A 17865-nucleotide genomic window follows, 5' to 3' on the forward strand; every position below is an offset into this window, starting at 1 on the left:
AAATACATTGGTTAGAAATTGAAGGCAGAAAGTCTAGAAATCAGAGCTAGAGAAAGCAAATCCAAAATTCTTCATAAAAACTCTGCCCAAATATGTGGCTGAACTTTAAATTGTGTAACTGTGGGCAGATACCTAGTAACTACTTTAAAATCTAAACAACTAAACAAATATCTGAACTACTATCTGCTACATGAAGTTTGGACTTCGAGTTCAGCCAAACTGATAAAACACTGATATTCTTTGGAGTAACATAATAGATTCTAGACCCTAAAAATTCAAACATATATGTAATTAAAGTAGCAGGAGAAGAAAAGGGATTGGATGGGGCAAATTATGGAAGACATAATGACTGAAAGACTTCTAAGTCCAACTAATGTGGAGTAATAGGAACCAATTTAGTCTCTCACCTACAACTAAAAAACCAAAGGGAGGTCATGAATACACTGCAGGTTCCAGTTTGCTCTCTCTTGAATCACTCACTCTGGCAGAAGCCAGCCATTGTCAAGAAGTCTTATGGAGAAGTGCATGTGGATAACAACTGAGGCACCAATGTGCAAACATGTGTATCATCTTGGAAGCAGACCCAAGTCAAGCTTTCAGAAGACTATAGTCCTAGCCAACAACTGAACTACAATCTCATGAAGATATCCCAAACCAGAGTCACCAGTGAAGGAGCTCCCGAATTCATTACTTGCAGAAGCTTTAAGATAATATAAACTTACTATTGCTGTAAGCCACTATGTTTTAAAGTAATTTGTTACATAAAAACAAATAACTATTATGCCTAGAAAAACTACTAAAATTCAAAGAGGAAAAAGAAATCTCAAGGCCTAAATATAAAAAGATCAAATAATTAGTTTACAAGGGCAAAAGAATCAGACTCCCAATAGACATCTCAAAAACAATATATAAGGCAAGAAACAAGGGATGAGTATTTTCAAAAAACTCAATAAAACAAAGTGTAAATCAAATTAAACTGCAGGCCTGGTGGCCATGGTGCCTTACACCTGTAATCCTAGCACTTTGGGAGGACAAGGAGAAGGATCATTTGAAACCAGGAGTTTAAGACTAACCTGAGCAAGAACAAAAACCTATCTCTACCAAAAAAAAAAAAAAAAAAGAAGAAGAAGAAAGAAAAAATTAGCCAGGCATGGTGGTACATGTCTGTACTCCCAGCTACTTAGAAGTTAGGAGGCTGAGGCAGGAGGATTGCTTGAGCTCAGTAGTTTGAGGTTGTAGTGAGCTATGATGATGTTACCTGCATTCCAGCTTTAGTGTCAGAGCAAGACATTGTCATAAATAAATAAATAAATCTGCAAAGCATACCCAACAGTTATAGAAGGAAACATAGCAAATATTACATAATACACATAATCACAAAATAATTTGAGAAAATTAAGCCCAAACATATTGGTGATACCAGTAAATAGGATTAAATCATCTACTAAAAGAAAAAGATTTTCAATTTGCTTCCAAAATCAATATTCAACTATACCTAAATGTTATACCAAAAAGCATATCAAAAACAAAGTGATTTCAAAAGCCTAAAACTAAAGGGATAAACAAAGGAATTCCCAAAGGGAAACAAGAAGAAAGTAATGAGAGATATTCCAATACAAATAAAATACAATTCAAGCCAAAAAGCATTATACGTGACAAAGAATGATACTGGTAATGTTCAAAACCATAATCACAATAAAGAAAACAGCTATGAAAAACTATATATCAAAAAACTATTTTTTTTCTTTTAGAGACAGGGTATGGCTCTGTTTTCCAGACTGGAGTCCAGTGGCCTGATCCTAATCACGGTAGCCTTGAACTCCTAAGCTCAAGTGATCCTCCTGCCTCAGCCTCTCAAGGAGATAGGACTACAGAAGTATGCCATCATACCTCACTACTTATTTTTATTTTTGGCAAAGACAAGTCTCTCTCTGTCACCCAGGCTGCTCTTGACCTCCTGTCCTCAAGCAATCTTCCCACCTCTCAGCCTCCCAAAGTGCTAGGAGGGCCACTGAGCCACCACCCCTAGCCAAGGAGTAACCATTTTTATGAGGTAAATATTACAGAAGATACAAGGAGACATAGAGAGAAACACACTAACAATAGCAGGCTTTAACAGACCACTCTCATGGAGATGAAGTGTGTCTATGTATGTGTAGAAGGGTGGAGGGGAAAGTAGAAATTTACAAAATAAAAAATGATAAAGGAGAAATAATCAATAAAATAGAACAAATATTTAAAATGCAAAATAAAACCACCCTGATTTGTAGACCACTGTGAAATATATTTGAAAACGTAAATGAATCGTTTCCTAGGGAAATAAAGAATATCAAAATTAGAGATAGACAGCTTAAAGAGAATAATTCCTGAAAAAATAAAATAGAAATGCTAATCAAGGGACTAATTCCATAAAACAGCACTAGACAAACATGGTTTCATAGGGTAATCACATAAAACTTTCAACCATACAATCATGAGATTGCATAAATTACTGCAAATTTCATAATTTTTTTTTACTTTTTCAAAATATTTATATTTTACAAAAACAAAAACATATATATCCAAATGCTTAAAATGTGCACACAGTAATTTCCCTTCTGAAATTTGTATTCAGAAATTTCCTGATTTGTAATCAAGAATATGTACAAAGATTTATTACAAAGATTGTACCATTATGTTACTAATTATAGAAAATAGTTGGAAAAACCTTGTGGTTATGGTTTAAAATGGCTAATTAAATCATAATGCATCTATACAATGAAAAGTTTAATGCAGAGATTAAAAAATAACATTGTAGAATACTTACTGACACAGGAAAAGTGTCAGGTTACAACTTACAATATCCAGAACGCTCTCAATAAATGAATATTACATATTCACAGACAGAAACCAAAATGTTAACATTGGTGGTTATCTCTAAAAATGTGATTATGGGTTTTTGAAACATGTTTATTTATATTTATATTTTCCAATTCTTTTATTACAGATATATATTACTTTTATAATAATAAAATTAAGAGCTTGACAGAAATGAAAGGGATTAGCTTCAAGGGTAATATGGTTTGGGCTTCTATAGGTTAAGGAAGATTTGAGCTTTTTTATGGATGAAGAGAAAAGAAAAGAAGAGTTTGAAGCTAAATGAGAGGAGAAGAAGAACTGAAGAAGCCTAGCCTGGAGACACAAGAGGGGACCTGGGGACAAGGGGCCCAGGCAGATGAGGTGAGGATGGCAGAGGACCCAAAGCCCATGGGAAAGAGAACTGATTACAACACACAATTACCTGCCAGTGGGCTGTGAGCAGGGAGAAGATTAAGGGGATGAAGAAGAGTGGAAAAGGTTTACAGCAGCTGCTGTGGGGAATTAGGAACTCAATTAGCAATACAAAAAGAGATTGCAGGAAGATTCTGAGGGAGGGCCCAGCTACCACTGAGGAGCAGGACTTGATCCCACTGCCAGTTGATTTATTAGCTGCAGCTGAACAGGAACTTTGTGGCCTGCATCCATCCAGTGAATGTCCACACAAAAATCTATTACGCGTGACCCAGAATAACTAACTGAAGCACTGCCTGCCTCCCTAGTTTGGTTCCAGCAGTTGTACATCATCACTAAATTTCATAATTCTTTTATGAAACAAATTTGATACCAAACACTGATACCAAAAACTGAATAAAGATAGTGCCAAATTAAGAAAACTACAGATGAATATCATTTATGAATAACAGTGCAAAAGGACAGTAAATTAAATATTAACAAAGAAAATCTAACATCATGTAAAAAATAATAGCTCATACCCAAGTGACAGCAAAATTAATTCTGGGAATATAAGATTGATTCAGTATTAGGAAATCTATTACCTACTATGCTAACAGATATGAGGAGAAAAACAATACAGTATTGCTCAAGGACAGAGATATGGCATGAAATCATGTTTCTGCAAACATCATAGAGTGTATCTATTATTTAAAAATCAATGTGATTTTTCATTTAATAATCCTATGTTAATAGAGAGACTTTCTTACCTTTTGAAAGGTATAGCATTTTTTAGAACCACCTCCACCTCAGCAATGTTTGCTCTAGCAAGATCTGCCACAGTAAGAAAGCCAGAAGCATAGAGGGCCCTGGCTCGCTGTGCATTGAGTAAAGATACACGAACCAGGTCACACAGCTCCCTCTGGATGCCAAATGTAAGACGCTTCTGAAATTGGGAAAGCAGTAGTTCCATGTTGTGCCAGCCCAGACGGTTGGAAAATACTGTAATCATCCCTAGAAAATTCATAGAATATGTTTAGATTAAAATTCCTTATAGACCAATTTGCCCTTTCTTTAGATTTACTTTTTATTTTTTTTCTTGCCAAACTGCAAGGTTTAAAAAGGCCCAAGGTATAAGTTAACAAAAAAGCAGACATATATTAACTAGCTAATTGGATAATAAATGTGCCAAACACTAAATGTCATCTCATTTATTCTGAATTCTGAACTTACTTAAAAACTGAGCCAGAGCACAGTTTAAACACAAAACAATTAATAAAATCCCTCACCCTAGTTCATTTTTCTTCTCCCTTATTTTCTTTTTTTTAAGTAAAAGAGAACTCTGATTTAAATTTTTAAGGCTCAGATGTATACAAAAAGAAAATTTCCCACTGGTATTTTCTTCAAAGAAAGACTGCCCAAGAGGACATGCTTATAACCTCAACTCAATTTGTGCAAAACACAAATTATGTAAACAAAACCATGTACCGCCTGATATTATGAAATAAAACAATAAAAAACAAAAGACACCTTAGCTTAATAGTGACCCTCTTGAAATAAAGAGGCCAGAGCAGCTAAATGCCAAGTCTTTAATAAAGTCACTTCCCTATGACAAGATTAACCCTAGACACAATCATAGATCTTTGATGCCACTGAGTTGAGAGCAAGTTCCTCCCTTCTTACCACCTCCTCCCCCATCTTCCCCTCAGTGTCCCCTCATAAGCACCTTCACAAAGGAAACTCTTTCACATATAAATAAATACACCCTTTAGTAGTCCAGAGTTTCCTTCCTAAGGGTTGTAGAGATTGCTTAGTAAATTCAGACCCAGAATTTCTCTGTTTGCCTAACTTAGGATTTAATAGACAGGGTGTCCTAAAGGTTGCCATATATACATAAATATATAGGGAAAACAGGAAATTGTAGCTAAATATACCTTTACTTATAAAATATTCAGGCAAAATTTTATAAAATTTTATTTTTTATATTTATATTATTTATATAATTTTTATATTGATATTTCTATCAATATAAAATATTTAATATCTTTTTATATAAAATATAAATGTAAAATATTACAAATATTAATATAATATATAAACATATATATTAAGGCAGACCAGTGGCTCCTTCAAACGGTAGTCCCCAACTTTTTTACACTAGGGACTTGTTTTATGAAAGACAATTTCTCCATGGGACAGCTGGTGTGTGTGTGTGTGTGTGTTTCTCATAAGGAGTACACAATCTAGATCCCTCGCAGCACACAATTTACAGTAGGGTTCACACTCCTATGAGAATCTAATGCCACTGCTGATGTGACAGGATGTGGAACTCAGGTGGGGATGCGAGGAATAGGGAGTAGCTGTAAATAAAGATGAAGTTTCCCACTCTTCCTGGCCTGCTGCTCTCCTCCTGCTACACAGTCTGGTCTGGGGGTTCCTAACAGGCCACAGACCAATACCCCAATGCAGGTCTGTACCCCAAGGGTTGGGAACCACAGCCTTAGAAGAGATAATATTAAAATAGTTAGACAGGAGTCCAGAAATCCCTCTCCATCTGCCACACTCCTCATCACAAACACATATTAATCAATACCTTGATAAGAAAAGGTAGATCACTGATTTATGTTTCTTCCTTCCTACAACAGGGAAAAAAAGAAAAGAAAGAAACAGAAAAGAGGGGGACAGGCCCGGAGCAGTGGCTCACACCTGTAATCTTAGAACTCTGGGAGGCCGAGGTGGGAGGATTGCTTAGGCTCAAGAATTTGAGACCAGCCTAAGCAAGAACAAGACACTATTCTCTATCTAAAAAAAAAAAACTCATCCAAAGTGGCAGCACACACTTGTAGTCCCAGATGCTCAGGGAGGCTGAGGCCAGATGTTTGCTTGAGCCTAGGAGTTTGAGGTCACTATGAGCCATGAGGCCACGACACTAAAGTAAGGCATGGCAGGAGAATAAGGTCCAGACACTCAGCTGGTCCTCTGTAAAATGTTAATTCGGGGGAGCCATAAATTTAGATTTCCTGATGACAGGAGCCACACAAAATTACAGCACTTTTACAGAGGCCTACTATATAACAGAATTTTAAAAAGTTAACCTTATGCTGGGCACGGTGGCTCACACCTATAATCCCAGCATTTGGGAGGCCGAGGCGGGTGAATTGCCTGAGCTCACAGGGTCAAGACCAGTCTGAGCCAGAGCAAGACCTCATCTATAAAAGTAGCTGGGCATTGTGGCGGGCACCTGTAGTCCCAGCTACTTGGGAGGCTGAGGCAAGAGGATTGCTTGAGCCCAAGAATTTGAGGTTGCTGTGAGCTATGATGCCATGCCACTCTGCTGAGGGCAAGAAAGTGAGACTCTGTCTCAAAAAAAAAAAAAAGTTAACCTTAACTTGACCTCAAACCATAGAGTCTTAAAGTTAAAACTTTCTGTTTAACTGACCTGCATAAACAGCAGCTGACTGTTGCAAAGACTGAATCTGTCCACGATTGCATCCATATTTCTGATCAATTTCCTTTAAAGGAACCTCACTGATTAAATCTAATAGCACAAGGCTGGTGAAAAACCTAAAAATAAATGATGAAAAGTATGGTAAGAGATCACTTATGTCTACTACGGAAGTACAATGTATATTGCAAAACAACTAAGAACCAAAAAGGCAACAGAAGGTTAATACACTCTAGGAAGATCTTAACAGAAAATTGGGTTAATGGACAAAGAGACCAATGCTTACAAAACAAGTTTTTGACATGTATTAGAACTACAGCAAAGAACTGATGCCTGTATAACAAAACAAGTTACTCCTTTCAAAACTGCTAATTTTAAGAAATACGACTTGGTTCAAGAAATGTGTTGGCACAAAAATTTAAAAGAAGATCTGATACATAATTACATGATCATCTAATCACTATTTCAGTAAAATAGAAGCTGATTATAAAATTAAGTTTTGATTTGAGTGTCAACAGTGGCATAAACAATCCAAGTCTATAAATCCTCATAAAATTTATACTTGACTATTTTAAATAGAGATAATGCTTTAAGAAAAATAATTTCATTATATTTCAAAAAGCTAAAAGCCTTACAATTTCCCCACCTGAATCTTTTTCTTTAAGCAGTTTCCTACTGGTAATAAATCACTTCTAAAGATGACACAAAACATACCCCAAATAAAGCCACAATAAGTTGGCAGTTCTTCTGATTCACACCTTCTTTACAAAAAAGAAATAATTAAACAATCTATTTTAAAACAACTTTACATATAATGACGGCTAAACTATAAGCTGTATTGTAGAATGAAACTAAAATATCAACAAATTTAGTAAATTCAAAAAATTAAAAAATTTTCAATAGTCAGCCAAAGTTTTTATTTTATTGACAATGAAAGTGATTACAACAAGCTGGACACCTACTGTATGCAAAACACTGCATTAAATACTAGAGAGTCCAGAGTCCTTAATGTTTACCTTTTATGGATGGCCATTTGTCGGTGCTGTCTCTCAGTTCTGGCAACTACTTTTCCTTTCACACAGCGAGCCAAGAACCCTTCTTCAACTCCCACTAGCTCTGCCACCCTTTTCATAGAAGTTGGCAACTTCTCCCACAAACAGAAAAATCGGTACCAATCAATAACAGTCCAATCCTCAAACATAGGTGTAACCTACAGGAAGAAGCATCATTCATTAGATAAAACTACTCCATTATGAAAAATCAAAACAAAATTATAAACATAAACTTCATATTAGCCAAAAGCCTCAGGATTTAGAAAAATTTCTAACTATGGTAATACTGCATTAACATGGAAACATCATTTATTAACAAATAACTCACTGCCAGGAAAAAAAGAAAAAGAGACCACTAAACACATCAACTGAATTTTACAGAACCCACGTCATTAATCATAGACATTCCAAATATCAACATTCTGACTTTATGTTACCATCTCAAGTACTTTCTATAATTTCCAAAAAAAGAATCAGTGAAATAGAAAGGGAGGGAGGGAAGAATCAATTCTCACAGTTGATGTATTATCTAAAATGTCCAGGATTCAACAAAAAGCCATGAGACATACAAGAAAGAGGAAAGTATAGCCCAAACAGAAGTGGAAAAGCAGGCAAAAGAAACACCTTTGAGAGAGGGTCCAGGTATTGGAATAAGCAAAAACTTTAAAGTATATAAATATAGTCAAAGAACAAAAGAAAACCATTCCTAAAGAAGTAAATGAAAGCATAAGGACAATATCTCACCAAGTAGTAGAGAATATGAATAAAGATTATTTTTAAAAAGCCAATCAAAAATTTTATAGTTAAAACAGACAATAACTAAAATAAACAACTTACTAGAGAACTCAATAGTATATGTAAGCTGGCATAAGAAAGAACCAGCAAATTTGAAGATAAATGATAGAGACTATGAAAGAGAGGGGAGAAAAAGAAGGGAAAATGAACAAAGCATCAAAGAAATAGGCAAACATTAAATATACCAACATAAGAATAAGAGTACCCGAAGAAGATAGATAGGAACAGAAAAACTATCTTAAGAAATTATAGCTGAAAATACTCCAAATTTGGTGAAAACAATAACCTACACGGAATCCAAGAAACTCAGTGAACTCAAAGTAGGATAAAACGCAAAGAGATCCACACCAGGATGCAACTTAGTCAAAATGTTAAAAACTAAAGAAAAAAAAAATCTTGAAAGCATCAAGGAACAACAATGGCACAATAAGCCAATAAGGTCAAGAGGTAACTTGTTATCAGAAACAATGGAGACCAGACTGCAGTGAGATGTCATATTCAGACTACTGAAAGAAAAAAGAAAACACCTAACAAATAAGAATCTTAGGTAAAGCACTGACCACTGTAGTTGAAAACTTGAATGCTTCACTTTCCACAATAACTAGAATAACAATTTAGATCAGAGGGAAAAACATGCCCAAATCAATACTCAATCACTGCTCTCAATGTACAGAATGTATAGTTGCCCCTTGGTATCCATAGGGGATTGGTTCTAGGACCTCCCACAGACACCAAAATCCAAAATATCAGATATTAAGTCCCTGATATAAGATGGCATAGTATTTTCATATGAATTATGTACCTTCTGCCATACAGAATAATCATCTCCACACTAATTATAATACCTTATACTATGTAAATGCCATATAAATAGCTATCATACTGTATTGTTTAGGGAATGACAAGAAAAAGAGCCTATATATATGTTCAGTAAAGGCCCTCCCCCCCTTTTTTTTTCTTTTTAAGACAGAATCTCACTGTTGCCCCAGGCTGGAGGGTCATGGCTGAGTTCACAGCAACCTAGAACTCCTGGGTTCAAGTGATCATCCTGCCTTAGCTTCCCAAGTCACTGGGACTACAGGTGCCCATCACAACACCCAGCTAATTTTTCTATGTTTTTTAGTAGAACAGAGTCTCTTGCATAGGATGTTCTAGAACTCCTCAAGAAGCCATCCTTGAGCCTTGGCCTCCTAGGCTGCCAGAATTATAGGCCTGAGCCACCGTGCCTGGCCAAGACTTTTTTTGAATATTTTCGATCTCTGGTAAGTTGAATCTACAGAGGCAGAACCCACAGATACAGAAGGTCTAGTATATATCTTTCTTGAGCTGACATGATAGAACATTCTCCAGGATAGACCATATACTAGGCAATAAAACAAGCCTCCATAAATGTAAAAGGATTGAAATCATACACAGTATGTTTTCTGACAATGGAATAAAATTAGAAATAGCAAAAAAAAAAATTGGAAATTAACGATGAGTAAATTAAACAACACATGACTAAATAACAATGGGTCAGACAAGAAATCACAAAGAAATTACAAAGGACCTTAAAATAAGTGAACATGGAAAATGAAAACATATGCCAAAACTTAATAAGATGTAGTGAAAGTAGTACTCTGAGTGAAATTTACAGCTGTAAATGCCTATATTAAAAAAAGAAAGATCTCAATTCAATATTCTAATCTTCCACCTAAAACATTGTCAATAGAAGTGCTAAGTAAACCCAAAAGAAGAAAAAAATAATAAAGAACAGAAATTTAAGAAATAGTAAAAAAAAACAAAAAGTATAGAGGAAATCAACTAAACAAAAATAGGCAAGATTGGGCGGCGCCTGTGGCTCAGCGGGTAGGGCGCCGGTCCCATATGCCGGAGGTGGCGGGTTCAAACCCAGCCCTGGCCAAAAAAAAAAAAAAATAGGCAAGATTGAATTGAAAATCTTTTAGCTAGACTAATCAAGAAATGAAGAGAGAAGACCCAAATTACTAAAATCAGGAATGAGACTGAGTGCAGTGGCTCACACCTATAATTCTAGCACTCTGAGAGGCTGAGGCAAGTGGATTGCTTGAGCTCAGGAGTTCAATACCAGCCTGAGCCAAGAGCAAGACCCTGTCTCTAAAAAAGTTAGCCTGGTGTTGTGGTAGGCACCTGTAATCTCAGCTACTCAAGAGGCCAAGGAAAGAGCATCACTTGAACCCAAGAGTTTGAGGTTGCTATGAGCTGTGATGCTCCAGCACTCTACTGAGGGCAACAAACTGAGATTCTGTCTCAAAAAAAAAAGAAAAAAGAAAAAAAATCAGGAAGAAGAGGGAAAAAAATATCAGTAGAAGAGGGAACACCACTACCAGATTGACAGAAATAAAAAAGATTATGGGGAAATATTATGAACAACTGAATGCCAACAAATTAGATAATCTAGATAAAATGAGCAAATCTTGAAACACAAACTGATATAAGAAAAAAATCTAAATAAACTTATAACAAGTAAACAGATTTAATTAGTGACCAACAAATTTAATCCAAAAAAAAAGTCCAGGTCCAGATGACTTGAGTGGTAAAATCTCCCCGAGGCTTAAACAGGAATTAACAACTATCTTTCATGAATTCCTCCAAAAAACTAGAAGAGGAAGAAACACATCCTAATTCATTCCGTGAAGTTAATATTACTCCAAAACCAAACAAAGATAATATGAGAAAAGAAAATTACAGACAAATATATCTCATGAATATAGATGCAACAATTCTCAACAAAATACTAGCAAATCAAATCCAGGAACATTTAAGAAGATTATACAATGAACAAGTGAGAATTATCTAAAATTTTAAAAATATTTTTATAATATCCAGTAATTAATTAATATAATAGACAATAGTAATAAAACATGTAAAACAGTAATAAAACAAAAAAGACATGGTGGTCTCAACAGATGCAGAAAAGTGCTTGACAAAATCTCACTACCTTTCATGATGAAAACACATGACAAACCAGAAACAGAAGGGAACCTGATAAAGGCAACCTGCAAAAAAGCCCACAGCTAACATCATATTTGATGGTGAAAAACAAAGTGCTTTCCCTCTATGATCAGGAACAAGACAACACATCTGCCTCTCCTCCACATTTTATAGCCATGACAGTTAATTAGGCAAACAGAAATAAAAGACATCCATATTGGAAAAGAGAAGCAAAACTATCTCCATTTGCACATGACATGATCTTGTATATAGATAATCCTAAAGAATAGACGGGAATACTATTCGAATTAATAAGCAAATTCAATAGGTTGCAGGATACAAGATCAATATACCAACAAAATTTTTTTTCAGTATACTTCAGTAAACATTTTGAAAATGAGATTGAGAAAGGAATTCCATTTATAATAAATACAGGGAAAAAAAGTTTCAAAGAGCAAAATACTTAGGAATAAATTTAACAAAAGCAGTCTAAAACTTCCACTCTGAAAACTATAAAAATTGTTTAAAAAATTAAAGACAACATAAATTAAAAAGACAGTCCATGTACATGGATCAGAAGACTTAATATTATTAAAATGACAATATTCCCAAATTGATCTACATATTCAACACAATATCTATTAAAATTTTGCTGGCTTTTTTGCAGAAATTGACAAACTAATCCTAAAACTCATGCTGAAATGCAACGGACCTAGGATAACTAAAAAAAAATTTTAAATAAACATAACAAAGATGGAGGACTCACACTACCAGATTCCAAAACTTTCTACCAAGCTACAGTAACCAAAATAGTATGACATTAGCATAGGGATAGATACATGGAACCATGAAATAAAATTGTAAGTCCAGAAATAAACCCTCAAGTCTACAGTCAATTGGTTTTCAATTCAATGAAAAAAGAATTATGTGTTCAACAAAACATGCTGAGATGCCTGGATATGCACATGCAAAGGAAAGACGTTAATCCCCTTCTTTGCACCAGAGGAAAAACTAAATAAAGTGAATCATACACTTGAACATAAGAGCTAAAACTGCAAAATTCTTAGAAAGAAATACGAGTAAAGCTTTATGACAGTGGGTTACACAATAGATTCTTATATATAAAACTCCAGAAGTATGATCAAAAGGAAAAAAATATTGATAATAGGACAAGATCAAAATTTAAAACTTCTGAGCTTCCAAAGACATCATCAATAATACTAAAAGACAACACACAGAAAAGAAAATATTTACAAATCACATACACCTGTATCTGAATTTTTATCACTCAATTTTAAAAATGATCAGAAAATACTACATATGAACAGGCATTTCAGTAAGCTCATGACACTCAACATCATTAACCATTAGAGAAATGCAAATCCAAACCACAATGAGATAACTTTCACACTCACTAGGATATATTCAAAAAAGGGCAAATAATGACAAGCGTTAGACAGGATGTGGAAAAATAGGAATCCCTGTACATTGTCAATGGGAGTATAAAATTATGCAGCCACTTTGAAAAAGAATTTGGCAGTTCCTCAAAATGTTAAGCGTTATCATGTGATCCAGCAATTCCACTCCTAGGGATATAGCAAAAAGAATTCAAAACATAAATCCATACCAAAACTTGTACACAAATATTCACAGCACCATTATTTATAATGGCCAAAAAGTGGAAAGACCCAAATGTCCTTTAGCTGATGAATGCATAGATAAAATGTAGTCATCCACATAATGAAATATTATTCAGGAAATAAAAAGGACTTAAATATTGATACATACTATAACATAGATGAACCTTGAAAATATTACCTAAGCATGAGAAACCAGTCATAAAGGACCACATATAAGGAAAGTCTATAGAAACGAAAAGTAAATTTAGGGTATGAATGGTTACCGAGGGCTGGAGGAGATGAGGAGGTTGGAGAAAACTGGGAGTGATTGCTAATGGGTACAAGGTTTTTTGGGGGGGGTGATAAAAATGTTCTGAAACTACATATTGGTGATGATGTTACAACTCTGTGAGTATACTAAAAATCACTGACTTGTATATTATAAACGGCATAGTATGTGAATTGTGTCATAATAAAGATGTTCAAAACATAAATACCCAAAATCTCTAAGAAAAAATTCTTCAAAAGACTCCTAAAAACCCCAAAAATAAACTGAGACAGATAGAAATACATCTCTTTTCATGAGTAAGACACTCCAACATAAAAAAAGATGTCAGTCAGTTAACGTGGGATAATTCCTTCAACATATGGGGGAAAATGTACAGATTTACTCATAATATAAAAAACATAAATTGAAACTATAATCAAAAATACAAGCTCAGTGGCTAGGGCGCCAGCCATATACACTGGAGCTGGCAGGTTCAAACCCAGCCTAGGGCCTGCCAAACAACAATGACAACTACAACAACAACAAAAATAGCCAGGCATAAAGGACTTGAAGAGAAACTTCTCTAAAGAAGACAGACGCATGATCTACAGACACATGAAAAAAGGCTCATCATCCTTAATCATCAGAGAAATGCAAATCAAAACTACTTTGAGATATCACCTAACCCCACTAAGAGTAGCCCACATAACAAAATCCAAAAACCAGAGATGTTGGCGTGGATGCAGAGAAAAGGGCATACTTCTACACTGCTGGTGGAAATGCACACTAATACGTTCCTTTTGGAAGGATGTTTGGAGAATACTTAGAGATCTAAAAATAGACCTGCCATTTGATCCTATAATTCCTTTACTAGGTATATACCCAGAAGACCAAAAATCACAATATAACAAAGACATCTGTACCAGAATGTTTATTGCAGCCCAATTCATAATCGCTAAGTCATGGAAGAAGCCCAAGTGCCCATCGACCCACAAATGGTCTAGCAAATTGTGGTACATGAATACCATGGAATATTATGAAGCCTTAAAGAAAGATGGAGACTTTACCTCTTTCATGCTTACATGGATGGAGCTGGAACATATTCTTCCTAGCAAAGTATCTCAAGAATGGAAGAAAAAGTATCCAATGTACTCAGCCCTACTATGAAGCTAATTTATAGTTTTCATATGAAGGCTATAACCCAACTATAGCACAAGAATATGGGGAAAGGGCCAAGGGAGGGGAAGGGAGGGAGGGAAGTCAGGGTGGAGGGAAAATAATGGGTGGGGCCACACCTACGGTGCATCTTAGAATGGGTACAGGCGAAACCTACTAAATGCAGAATACAAATGTCTACATACAATAACTAAGAAAATGCCATGAAGGATATGTTGAACAGTTTGATGAGAATATTTCAGATTATATATGAAACCAGCACATTGTATCCCTTAATTGCACAAATGCACACAGCTATGATCTAACAATAAAAAAAAATAAAATAATAAATAAAAATAAAAAATAGCCGGGCATTGTGGCAGGTGTCTGTAGTCCCAGCTACTTGAGAAGCTGAGGCAAGAGAACGCTTAAACCCATGAGTTTGAGGTTGCTGTGAGCTGTGATGCCACAGCACTCTACTGAAGGCCACATAGTGAGAATCTGTCTGAAAAAAAAAAAAAAATGAATGCTAACAGTCACGTACATGGGAATGACATACAAGAGACAGACTTCTCTGACTATTCCTTTTTATACAGTTCTGACTTTTGGATCATGTAAATGTTCTAAATATTCAAAAAATTAAATAGTGCATACAAACTTAAAACATAAACGCATAATGTATAGTTATTTGCCAATATTATGAACAAGGGTCAAGGCCTTCTGAGCACGAGTCTGTTGATCAGAACTTACTATTGTTTTCTGAGTTAAAGCATACGGACAGCACATTGTCTAAGAAATCTAGTTTGTTTTGTAAAGTAAAGTTAGAAATTAAAGATAACTACAAAATAATCTCTGGGCAGTATACTTCTGGGTTCTTTCCTGTCATCAGTACTTTTTTTTTAAGTAACTTGCAAAGCAACCTAATTTTCACAGAAGTAAAATGGCATAAACAAGTTTTGGAACAAACACAACTAACTCTCAAAGGGCATACAGCTCCAACAGTGAGAGAAGGACAAGGCATTCAGCTCACCAATTCCTACCATCAGTCTTTAGGTAAGAGGGGTAGTTAGGTAATTTGGCAAATGACTTTATATAATTTTATGAGTGAATTTACTAGAAATAATAAATAATATTTTTAAAATATTTATTAAGAAATGAAACATTCATCAAAAACTATCAACCTTGAGATAAGTATTGTTATCTCCATTTTACAAATGAGGAAATGGAATCTTAAGAAAAGTTAAATACTCATTCAAAGTTGTACAGTTATTAAGTGATGAAGCCAAAAGTTGAACTAAGGTAGTTTCTGATCCCAGAGCCCATAATCTTAATTACTGTAAGTACATGGGACTTATTTTTAAGGCCAGGATAGACAATTTATAAAACCTACTTTGAGATTCCTCCTAGCCACACTCTACGGCACAAAATTTTGAGCCCATTAGGAGGATCACCCACTTATCATGCACATTTCTGAGGAAAAAGACTTTAGTATTTTCTAGACATTTCTCCTTTGCTCACTATATACTGTTTTTTATTAAAACATTTCCTGATAAATCTTCTTCATCCTAACAAGAGTTACAATTTTATCCATTTTCCTGACTTTCTTATCAAAATGCATAAATCTGCCCTTTGAGAAAAAAATGATTATTTCTGGTCAGATTCTTGCCAGATAACATGACCTCAAATTCTACTTTATCCAACTGGGTGCAGGAGCTCACACCTATAATCCTAACACTCTAGGAAACCGAGGCGGGTGGATTGCTTGAGCTCATGAGTTCAAGACGAGCCTGAGCAAAAGCGAGATCCCCATCTCTACTAAAAATAGAAAAACTGAGCGGGAGGCTGAGGCAAGAGAATAGCTGAAGCCCAGGAGTTGGAGGTTGCTGTGAGCTGTGTGAGGCCACGGCACTCTACTGAGGGCCATAAAGTGAGACTCTGTCTCTATTAAAAAAAAAAAAAAAAAAAAATAGAAAAACTGAGGCAAGAGGATTGCTTAAGCCCAAGAGATTGAGGTGAGCTATGATGCCACGGCACTCTACCCAGGGCGACAAAGTGAGACTCTGTCTCAAAAAAAAATTTTTACTTTATCCAATTCTTATCAAATCTTTGTTAGAAGGAATAGTACTTACAGAGAATTGTCCAATGTAAAAAAACTTCTAAAATTTCTTATTGCATTTTATTATAGAGATCTAATCAACAATATCAGTCCCAAAGTATCTTTTCTTTGAGACAGAGTCTTACTTTGTCACCCTTGGTAGTATGCTGTGGCAACATAGCTCACAGCAACCTCAAACTCTTGGGCTCAAGTAATCCTCTTGCCTCAGCCTCCCAAGTAGCTTGAGACTCCATAACACTCAGATAGTTTTAGAGACGGGGTTTCGCTCTGGCTTAGGCTGGTCTCAAACCCGTAAGCTCAGGCATTCCACCCACCTTGGCCTCTCAGAGCATTAGGATTAATTACAGGCATAAGCCACCATGCTCAGACCCCAAGTGTATTTTTAGAACTAAATTTCTCTTAATGAAATGCAGTACTTTTCCTAAACTTGTTTTGCTTTTTACTTTATGAATACTGAGACTAATCCCTCTTTGAATTAGTTGCTAGAATCTCAGAATCAAAGTTGGCAACAGCAACTGTACATGACTTAATAGCATGTTTATAGACCAACTTTTGCTTGAGTTTTAAATTATGGTCTCATCTTTAATTTCCTGTATCCCATTGTCCTTTGCTGTTCTTTTCTATATTGTAAAATATATACTTCTTAGGTATATTTCTTATAAGCTACCCGTAATCTTTTTTGAAAGGAGGCTGGAAAAAATAGATTAAATGATTACTAGGACAGTTAGCTTATTACTTTGAAACAATTCTCATCTCTTCTCCATTCCCAACATTACTTAGTCAAGGAAAACAGAAAAGAGGTTCTTTTAGGAAAGATATCTTTGATGTTCAGGATTTCATATACATTTTTTCTCCCCATTTTTAAAAATATAATTGTTAAGAAAACAGAACTTACCAGATAGACAATGTGAAGGTCATTCTCTAAAACAAAGCCCTTCATTGCTCTTTGAAGGTCAGCAAAAATATCTAAAGTATCAGTTGGAGAAAGTGAAGAAGAAAGAGTAGCCGAGCCAAGATGTGTTGGATGATACACCTTTCCTGATATGAACATAGAGTGGAAAAATAGGGGAGCACATGTTAAAAATAAAAAAAAAATTATCTTCCTGTATGCCATAATTAACCTTTTCAGCTGAAAGGTTTTATTTACAAATAGTACCTTATACAATGTATAAGCAGGTTCTGTGCTAATTAATTGAAGTTGCGGAACACAACAC

At 35.2% G+C, this 17865-nt stretch overlaps 1 protein-coding gene across 1 annotated transcript in view; it reads right to left on the reverse strand.

Annotated features, from left to right (window-relative positions):
• Window positions 1-17865, reverse strand: part of POLQ (DNA polymerase theta) — a 143702-nt gene that overhangs the window by 86562 nt on the left and 39275 nt on the right. Inside the window, exons 12-15 of the mRNA XM_053565718.1 lie at window positions 17547-17689; window positions 7711-7904; window positions 6689-6813; window positions 4020-4263 (exon numbers count right to left, since the gene is read on the reverse strand). Coding sequence (XP_053421693.1) covers window positions 4020-4263; window positions 6689-6813; window positions 7711-7904; window positions 17547-17689 — 706 coding nt within the window. The remainder of the gene's footprint in view (window positions 1-4019; window positions 4264-6688; window positions 6814-7710; window positions 7905-17546; window positions 17690-17865) is intronic.

This window comes from Nycticebus coucang, chromosome 16 (genome assembly GCF_027406575.1).
Source record: "Nycticebus coucang isolate mNycCou1 chromosome 16, mNycCou1.pri, whole genome shotgun sequence".
Lineage (NCBI taxonomy): Eukaryota > Metazoa > Chordata > Mammalia > Primates > Lorisidae > Nycticebus > Nycticebus coucang.